The sequence below is a fragment of the Silurus aristotelis genome (genome assembly GCF_946808225.1).
Source record: "Silurus aristotelis genome assembly, chromosome: 26".
NCBI lineage: Eukaryota > Metazoa > Chordata > Actinopteri > Siluriformes > Siluridae > Silurus > Silurus aristotelis.
This window is the reverse complement of record NC_139599.1, coordinates 16861743-16871664: the sequence shown is the minus strand read 5'-3', so window position 1 is coordinate 16871664 and position 9922 is coordinate 16861743. Positions and strand designations below refer to the sequence as shown.

The window sequence follows — 9922 nt, the reverse complement described above, 5'->3', positions numbered from 1 at the left end:
CTTTAAGGACAGATCAGGTTACATTTAGTTGCATATGCCTATTTTCAAGCGAGGGATAAAAAAATACATGAAATGCAAACGTAAATTCCCAAATCATACGTTACACCTATAACTGCACTTTAAATACAGTTGATCTCAAGGACGAGCTGTAGTGCATTACCATGTCACACCAGCAGCTGCATGGCCCACACTGCAGTTTTGTGTGACCTTTCCTACCCACACACACACACACACACACACACACACACACACACACACACACACACACAAAACCATACCTACACATTGCAGGAGAATCCCAAAGCAATGCTCAGCGCCTGAAAATCGTATTAGGCGTTTACACGACACTGTCTGCTCTACCAAAGGCCATGGATATTTTTAGCATTTGCAGTTGGAGAGCGCTCCGGTCTCAAATTACTCACAGCATGTTCTCTTGCACCCCCACCCACACACACACACACACACACACACACACACTTCATCTAGAAGTCTTCTTTGCACTTCCTCATTCTAAAACTGTTTGTGCGTGTGTCCGTATGCAGTTCCTGTCTGAAGTATTCCCCGGTCCCCATTAACTCTTAAACAGTCTTTAGAGATGCATTTGTTTCCCTGAATGACGGCGGTACACGTGTTTGCACAATCACGCACTGTTCTGAAGAGGGCACGATATATTTCAGGGCTCGTCTTCTTTCACGCACGATTGCGGTTTGGACGGCAGACTTTCAGGACCCGATAGTGTAATACTGTAAGGACGAGTGTGTGCTGAAATGACACAAATGTAACACAAGGACTTGGAAAAATGGCGTCTTGGGATCATGGGGTTGCTCACAAAAAGCAAACACAAGGTTGCAGGAATGTTCATGAACACAGAATTCGGTATTTCTGTCTCTCTGTATCGCTTCCCCCGAGTTGTGTAAGTGTCCTGGTGTATCATTTGGCAGGAGTAACGCTGCTGTTAGTTCAGTCGCTAATTCAGGGAGAGAAAGCTAGCCCGTGTTACATAACACGCACGGATCAGATGCTGTGTCACACTGCGACGCTGGAACACGCAAATCAAAAACCTAAACGCTTACAGGAGCGTCGTTTTAATACATAAACCCAATAAACCCCAATCTGATCTAAAACTTAATGATCAACTCAATCTGGTGCTTTAAAAAGGAAAAATGGTCAAATCTAATTTTTTGGCTGTCAATCAATTAAAATATTTAATCGCGATTAATCGCACGATTGTCATGAGTTAACTTGTGACAAGTTTTCAATATCAACATGCGCATTGACAAATAAGGATGCTGTATGCAAATATATGTTTATTAGTGAAACCAAACTCAACATTGAGCATGAAGACAAAATATTCCTGCAAATCTTTGGAAGTAAATGTGGTGTGTTAAATGACGTAAATCATCAGGACACCAAACGTGACTTTTGCTGTTTCCACGCGGACGTCGTGTAAAAATGCGTCGCTCTGCAGGTTTTCATTTCGCCTCTTTTATATTTATTCATTTGTTTTAGATTTTTTATAAACGTGGTAACACAGTAATGTGCGCTGCGTTACTCACGTGTTAATAAAAGTAGTGCCGTTGAAATGAATTTGCGTTAACACGTAATTAATGCGATGCCCTCGTTATTGTGCAATGAAAACGTTCTAGTGCAGTTTTCGAGTTATAAATGTTTGGCACCTGAGAAATTGTAAATAATTGATAAATTAGCAATGCTAGCCGACTGAGTGCGGAGCAGCTCGCTGAGCTCCACAGGCCCGTTACAAAACTCATCAGTATATCAGGAAAGAGGTTGTGTACGTGTGAGAGAGAGAGAGAGAGAGAGAGAGAGAGAGAGAAAGAGTGAGACCCAGAGAGTGAGACAGAGAGTGAAAGTGTATCGGGTTGATTGATTTGCCATGCAGGAGCGGTGAACAGCTGTGTGCCCGAGAGACGAGCCAAAAGTGTACGACTGGGGACTGGGGAGAGCATGCGCCATGAGACGACTCTTCAAATCCACTCTTTTAGTTGAATGGCAGCATTTTTTGTTTTTAATTAAAGAAAAGAATTCGAATGTAATAATTTCAGTATCACATATAATCATGTGCTGTGCAGAAACGTGTGAAAGGAGGAATAGAATATGAAAATGAATACAAGTTGTTGGTCACCGAATAACGATTTAGATCTGACATTAAACACAATAATAAAACCAACGCAGGAACGATCAGCGGCATGAACGACATTTTACCGCCTTTTCGATCAGCTCGATCAATTTAAGCAATTATCTAAAAGTCTAACCTCAGCTGATTGGCTAAGCAGAATTATTAGCATAAAATTGAGCAGTTTTACTGCCACTACCAGATTATTGGATTTATTTATTTGTATTAGACACGTGTACATTAACATTAACAGTAACATGGGGAAAATCCTCCAATACCAGTATTTATGTGAAACTATCTTCACTTGCATATACACACACACACACACACACACACACACACACACACACACACACACACACACACACATATCTAGGTAGAAAAAGGTGGAAAACTACACTTTTCAATAATTTACACAGTATAAGGCAGGAGTCACTTGCAGCACTTTCATATTAATATAAAAGAAACGGTCCTAGCATCCTCTGAATTGTTTCTTCAGCCAAGTAAATGACAGACTCCATGTCACTGTTCATATTGGAACACCTGAGATGTTAAAACTGCAGAAATCCAAACTAGCATTATCATAGCTACTTCTTTTCTTTTTTTTTAGATTCTGCTTCATCAGCTTTCAGCTTTAGCGTCCTCATGGATGGATGACCCTGAAGATTTATAGCCATGTGCCTGAACAGTGTAAATCAAGTGTAATTCTCCTCCTCCTTCTCAAACTACATGCAATCACACAAACACACACACTGGTTTATAAAAGCTTTACAGTCTTAAATCATAGCTATTCAAATTCGTCAAAAAAATAATAAATTCACTATGCAAGAATTTCTTTTGAATATACAAGTGTTCCACTGGGAATATAATGCCCATTTATTCTGATTGTGGAAACTCTAGAACATGAACAAGTGTTGCAGTTCATTCTTTTTCAAGGTCTTTCAGCTTGGCGTGAACACTTCTCTCCCTGGCACACATGGCAAAATTCTCACTCAGCCTTTTTAGCCTTTGTAACACCAGCCTACCCACACCACCCCCTCCCCTTGCCTTCAATCCTTCAGGCTTATATGGAAACCTATATATGGGAAGAGGAGGGGTTCTCCGAGAGAGGGGCAGGCCACAGCTGACACCCTGTCTCAGATGACGGAAATGTAAATGCAGGCCCCGTTTCGTAAGCTAAACTGGGCATCAGAGACACGTCCTGTCCAATCACAGTCCATCACGCTCTAAAATGGACCTGTGGGGTTAGCAGTATATAAAGCTGAACTGAAGCCTTCTCCGCTGGGTGACCCCTATTTCGGCTTTGGTGAACAGGAACTGATCCCAAGGACTTTTTTGTTGTCTCGTGCGCAGGTAAAGAAATCGCCAAAAATTCACCTGCATTCAGATAAGCAGAAGGCTGTCTTGCTGACACAGGTGACCTAAGACAGGTCCTTCTAGGACACCTAGATGATCATTGGTTGGAGGCACAAGTGACTTGAAGAGTATCTTTTTGGATTTAATTTTCCCAAATGTTCGCATAAAATATTTGCAGATATCATGCTTAATGCATGGCAGCAATTAAGCTTAATCTATTTTATTATCGAATGCAATTTTTTCATTCAAGTTTTTTTTCAGGAATGCATTGAATCCCTGTTTGTTCCATATATGAGTTAGACCTCTTTACTAAGTGTAGTTTGATATTGTAGAAATTGCCACAGCTGCTGCACCTACCGGAGATTTTTTGCTGAACAGTTGTTTAGTCGGACCAGCTGACGAGGGGAAGTTTGGCATGATGGCAAGTCTGCTGACATGTGATCAGATTTCTGCTCTCCTCACAGCTGCATTTATTTGTCCATAAATGCCAAAAAATGACCTTGAATCAGCATGACAAATATAGACCCAAGGGACTTGCCTCCAAATGTGACAGGTCTTTCGCTTCAGCTATTCTTAGTCTCCGATCAGGTGCTGAAACATACCAGAGAGGGTTGTGACACCGGTGTCACTCTGCTTTATAAAATAGATGGATGCAATATTCAATGGCTTTGCTCTTAGAGATCTACCATCCAGAAGTATTCACTTACCTGGATCATAAATCCATATAATTAGCTAAAACAGCGTGTTCAAATTCTGCAGGAAGCTAGATTCCCAGAAGCAGGGCTGATGACCACAGGTCAAAGGTTGAACAGCTTAAGAGAAATAGCTGTTCACATAATTGGAAGATTTTGGATTGACTTAACCATAGCATAGCAGATTTCATAACCATGGACAGCACCAGACCAGATCTGATTACTGTTATTTATAGTTGCGTACGAATCCTGACAGATTTCAAGAGACTTGAAAGGAAGTCTTTCATCTAAATCCCAGCAGTAGTCAGATCAGGTGCTATATCCTTCTGGGCTTAAGGTTTGTCTTAATGTGTTAGGATGCCAATATATGTAGCAGTGTCATTCCTGTCACTTATTTTGACAAGTACGCGATGTGCACGCTGTGAGGCAACAGAAAGCGTAAATTTGTGATAGAAAATGGCCTGACTGAAGGTAATGTGAGGCTAATGGAAAGGGTGACCAATCACCAAAATAAACACTTCTACATATAGACCCTAAAATGACCTCCCTTTCCCGGCCATATCAGACATATGATATGACAGCTGAGGAGTGAAAGTCCTACAGGTTACCAGGGTCACTGGAATACCAAAGGACTTCAGATGTCTGTAGACTCTGCAGCTGTTGTTTTATATGTCCCACTTGACTGGTGTAATATTATCCATCTTCTCTGACAGTTGCTGATTCTGTTTGTCCAATTGATTGAGTTATTACTAATTGACAAAAATGTTCCTAATTAGTTATTAAAAAGGTATGGTGGAAAAAATTAGAAAGAAATTTGTGTTAAACTTTTTAAGACAAATTTTGAAAGTGGAAAAATTACTCCCATCTCATGTCTTGTTATACAGTGTCAGAAACGCAATCATGCCTTTCGGAAACACCCACAACAACTTCAAGCTGAACTTCCCAGCCGATGAGGAGTATCCTGACCTCACCAAACACAACAACCACATGGCCAAGGTGCTGACCAAGGAGATGTATGCTAAGCTGAGGGACAAGCAGACTCCCACTGGCTTCACTTTGGATGACATCATCCAGACTGGTGTGGACAATCCTGGTGAGTAAGGCTTTGCAATACTTTCAGTGCACCAGAGATCTCTGATAAACTATTAGAGCAATGCACCTTGGTGAAACCATTTGGCTGTAGATGACTAAGTGTTCAACAGGCCTATGGAGCTCCACATAGTAATCCATAAATATAAAAAAAAAAAAATGTGCCAAATTTTACTGACTTCCTAATTCTAGCATGCCTTTTAGCTGTAATGTCTATTTTCTGATTGGCGCATGATTTCATCCAGGTCACCCCTTCATCATGACTGTCGGCTGTGTTGCTGGTGATGAGGAATCCTATGAGGTGTTCAAGGACCTGTTTGACCCAGTCATTTCCGACCGCCATGGTGGATACAAGCCCACCGACAAGCACAAGACTGATCTGAACTTCGAGAACCTGAAGGTGAGCCCATGAGGGACAAACCAAAGAATCTCTTAGGTTCTAGAATTACAAGGTTATAAAACTACAACTCATTTAGCTAAATGATTTATCATTGGGTAATAAGTTCACTAGTCACGACTTGGTGCACTGTTGAGGTTCATAGCAAATGATATCATTAGTGCATTTGTGCTTTTCACTGTGAAACTCTTTGATGTCAAACGTTATAGCTGAGTACACGTCTATACAAGTTTAAATAAAGACCAACCTTCAACAGGGAGGTGATGACCTGGACCCCAACTACGTCCTGAGCAGCAGAGTCCGTACCGGACGCAGCATCAAGGGATACGCTCTGCCCCCCCACAACAGCCGTGCTGAGCGCAGAGCGGTGGAGAAGCTCTCCGTTGAAGGTAAGTCTCCATTGCAAGCATGAACACAATTACATTCTACAATTCTGTAGAATGTAATCACCCCAGTGATTGTGAGGGGGTAAAAAATTAAATAAAAAATAGGCAAACTTGGGTTAGGGGTAGTTCTGAGAAGCTTCTGCTTTGTGAGGAGGAAACTGCCACATTGGTAAATTTGAGGTGGAGGCACAGAAGAAATGTCATTACAATCTATGTTAGACTGAGAATAGCGCATACCTACCTGGCACTGTCATTGTTATATAACAATCATGTGATTTTTTTCCAGCTCTGAACAGCCTGGACGGTGAGTTCAAGGGCAAATACTACCCTCTGATAGCCATGAGTGATGCTGAGCAGGAGCAGCTGATTGCTGACCACTTCCTGTTTGACAAGCCTGTCTCTCCTCTGCTGCTGGCTGCTGGTATGGCCCGTGACTGGCCTGATGCCAGAGGCATCTGGTAAGTGGCAGAAATATTTAGTCAAAAGAACAAGGATTTAGGGTAAATAAATATGGGTTCATTAGAGGGGTAACAGGATGTAAAGGGTTCATAACAGATGGTAGGGGTAATGGGTATAGTAGGGTGTAAAAGATTAGCTGGTCTTTTTAATGGTGATTTAGGACGCTGTTTTTCGTCTTTCAGGCACAACGATGAGAAGACTTTCCTGGTCTGGGTGAATGAGGAAGATCACCTCCGTGTCATCTCCATGCAGAAGGGTGGCAACATGAAGGAGGTCTTCAGGCGCTTCTGCGTTGGCCTGAACAAAGTATGTGGCCCACCCATACAGTACATACGTGCTGCAGTGTGCTAATACTTTTTCATTTTCAAGCACTGCATGATACACTCTGAACTGGATTAAGAGCAAAAATGTATATAACGTTCTTCACACATCTTGAGATTATTCTTGCTCTATTTTCTATTCAATCCCAGATTGAGGAAGTGTTCAAGAAGCACAACCATGGCTTTATGTGGAATGAGCATCTGGGCTACGTCCTCACTTGCCCCTCCAACCTGGGCACTGGCCTGCGCGGTGGTGTTCACGTCAAACTGCCCAAACTCAGCCAGCACGCCAAATTCGAGGAGATCCTGACCAGACTGCGCCTGCAGAAGCGTGGCACAGGTATGTGCACCCACATACATACACAGAAGTCAAATGGTCATGTTATAGAGTTAGGGATACTTCTGGAGCTAGTCTCATACTTAAAAGAATGATTAGACAAAATGTCCAATGTAGACAGTTTTATACATCAAATGAAGTAAATTAGGCGAGTGGACTTTTTAAAAAAAGTAAGGTTATAATAAAAACGCTCGGAAGCTATACACTGGAAACCTCTTAGTAACAGTAACTGTTTTCCAATGCCGTTCCTCCTCAGGTGGTGTGGACACTGCCTCCGTGGGTGGAGTTTTCGACATCTCCAACGCTGACCGTATCGGCACTTCCGAGGTCGAGCAGGTGCAGTGCGTCGTGGACGGCGTCAAGCTCATGGTCGAGATGGAGAAGAAGCTGGAGAAAGGCGAGGCCATCGACAGCATGATCCCCGCCCAGAAGTAAAGAGGCAACCTTTGCTTTCAATTTTCTTCCTTTTGTACACCAACACCTCATCGGGCAGCAGCGGGTGTGTTCTAGTGCACTATGAGAGACTGCTTGACTCTGTCTTTTTCTCCTTTTGTTCTTCTTTACCCCTTCTTTCTTTTGTTTTTCAACATCCGGTTCGAGTCCGCTGTACGGCTGATGTTATCTTGGGATCAGATTCCTGGCGCTAGTGCTAAACGCCTAGCGTCTCAGTTTCGCCTCAATTTGAACTTTGCTTGTAAAACATCAATCAGTCAAATTGTGAATCAATAAACATGAACCCCATGAAAGTTACACTGTCTGCCTGGTCCTTAACCATCAGTTCTTCAGCTTAGTCCTGGGAACAAATGCTAGTTTTCCATACTCACAGGTAAAATACAGGAGCGGGAAATCTCAAAATCAGTAATTGTATTTAACATGATCTATTAGTGAAGACGGCATTCTGCTTCTAACAGTTGACCCAAATGGAGCAACATTTTATAAAATTTACATAATTCATTTTAAAAAGCCTTTGATTAATCTTTTGTATAAAAATCAAATGCCGTATTGTGCAGGTTTTTATTCCAACCAATCAACCAATCATTGGTTTTATACAACCAATTTATTTCAACCAATCAAGACCAATCATTTGGTGTGGACCTGCTTGGTTTGGAATGACATGTGAATGCATATAATAAAATAAAAATAAAAATGCAAGTATGCAAAACCAAAATGCATGCTAGTCATAAACTCACAAGGATTTCAACATCAGTGACGTCTTTTTTTAAATTTTTTTAAAATTTTATTTCTCTCCAGATATTTTTTTGTTTGTTGTTTCCATTTCTCTCTTTTTGTCCAGAGGCACACAGACTTCTGGGGAACAAAAAACCCCCAAACAATACTGAAAAAAAAAATAATTATTCAAAATAAACAACAACCAAACCGCAATCTCATTGCAAACCACCTGAATCTTTTTTTTTATCCGATTCCTCATCAAATCTCCCGTCATATTGCATATTAGAGTAATGCTTTATGAGAAATGCCATGCCGTCTCATACACTCTCTGTTTGCTCATGCTCGCACACATGCACGCACACACACACACACACACACACACACACCCTGCAAACAGCTACACACCACCCTTCTCTTTCTTTCTCCGATTTTCCATTTCCCTTCTTTCTCTCTCTGCCTTTCAGTGTCATGCAGGACTGCAGGTTGCTTTTTTTTTAAAATCTTCACCACACACAGAAGGTTCTGGAGAGCTAGCAGATGATTTCTGCACTAGCTAGAAATTAACCTGGAGGTCTAAGATAAATACTATAGTCATAATAATATCATCGTTAGCGATATCTTCACATTTATATGCAGCCACGTTTCTGACTGATATAAATCATGTCTTTTCTTCATCGTCTTCTTTTTTTGTTGTTGTTGTTCTTCTTCTTCTTCCCAAGATAATTATCCTAGAAAATAAATTAAGTACCTGTGCAAATATCCACAAATTGAAGTGTTCACATTTAAGACAGTAGTGCCCCCTGGTGGCAGAGCCGTGGGATGCAGCTGATTCAAGTCGAAGCGAGTGAGTGAGTGAGAGTGAGTGAGTAAGTGGATGAGTGCACAGAGGTCTAAACACGCACACGTTTAACAGGTAACATCCCCCCGGCCCTGTCCGGATCCCACCATACATCGGTTTGTTCACACGTGTTCAACAGGGAAAGAGTCTCCGCTGTAGGAGTCCGATAGCGGAGCAGACAGGACGACGACCAGAGAAATGTTCGGCAATGGAGCCTGTTCTTGACTTCCTTTTTTCCCCCTTTACGCTCACACTGAATGCTGGAACGCTGATGTGAAATACAAATTGTAAGGATGGAAAAATGAATTGATTAACATAAATAAGGGGGTGAAATGGCATTAAAGGTGCGGTTTGTAATTTTCCCAGATCTTTAAAGAAGCCTGAGTCAAACTGCGTTTGATCGGTGTTACCCTGCAACCAATCTCGCTCATTTATTCATTGATATTCAGGGTTGTTTTTTTTCTGCCACAGAAATAAGTTTAACCCCAAACCATAGGCTTAAAACATAATGTGATGGGGCGGTTGAGTGGACAGAGAGGCGCTTTAATGCTTTTGAAGCAAATGCAGTTTCCCCTCACAGGTCTGAGGCGACGCTGGAAAAACAACCAACTGCTCCTTTAACCTGTAAAGCTGCAGTGTGTAAAGCTCAGGTTACTCGGGCTGTGTTAAGGGTTCATTTCAGATCAGGTAGAAACACAAGAGAAAAAAAACTGGACTGGATTTGGAACAATATTCCACTATTGA

General features: G+C 41.7%; 2 protein-coding genes across 10 annotated transcripts in view; one reads left to right on the top strand and one right to left on the bottom strand.

Moving 5' to 3' along the window:
• The first annotated feature begins 3307 nt into the window (after positions 1-3307).
• ckma (creatine kinase, muscle a) lies at positions 3308-7916 on the top strand. Of its 3 annotated transcripts, none has more exons than XM_083532124.1 (9): positions 3418-3618; positions 4367-4519; positions 5067-5275; positions 5517-5671; positions 5925-6057; positions 6341-6512; positions 6696-6819; positions 6984-7173; positions 7427-7916. In XM_083532124.1, exons 3-9 carry the CDS (start codon positions 5083-5085, stop codon positions 7603-7605), a joined length of 1146 nt encoding a protein of 381 aa, XP_083388250.1. In that variant the 5' UTR covers positions 3418-3618; positions 4367-4519; positions 5067-5082; the 3' UTR covers positions 7606-7916. The 3 variants fall into 3 exon arrangements, with proteins under 3 accessions (XP_083388248.1, XP_083388250.1, XP_083388249.1); XM_083532123.1 differs by having other exon boundaries at positions 3423-3487; positions 4419-4519; XM_083532122.1 differs by lacking the exon at positions 4367-4519 and having other exon boundaries at positions 3308-3487.
• Positions 7917-8405: 489 nt separating this feature from the next.
• mark4a (MAP/microtubule affinity-regulating kinase 4a) overlaps positions 8406-9922 on the bottom strand; it is a 22895-nt gene continuing 21378 nt past the window's right edge. For all 7 annotated transcript variants that reach the window (XM_083532116.1, XM_083532115.1, XM_083532114.1 and 4 more), the window contains one exon: positions 8406-9922. This exon is cut by the window's right edge and continues 2044 nt beyond it. The gene's annotated coding sequence lies outside the window, so the exon portion shown is untranslated.

What these genes read in the sequence shown, in the direction of transcription:
- ckma (XM_083532122.1), top strand. Translation starts at nt 5,083, where the DNA reads ATGCCTTTCGGAAACACCCACAACAACTTCAAGCTGAACTTCCCAGCC. An exon ending in TGAACTTCGAGAACCTGAAG is followed by an intron (nt 5,672 to 5,924) that starts GTGAGCCCATGA and finishes AACCTTCAACAG; the next exon opens with GGAGGTGATGACCTGGACCC. An exon ending in TCTGCGTTGGCCTGAACAAA is followed by an intron (nt 6,820 to 6,983) that starts GTATGTGGCCCA and finishes ATTCAATCCCAG; the next exon opens with ATTGAGGAAGTGTTCAAGAA.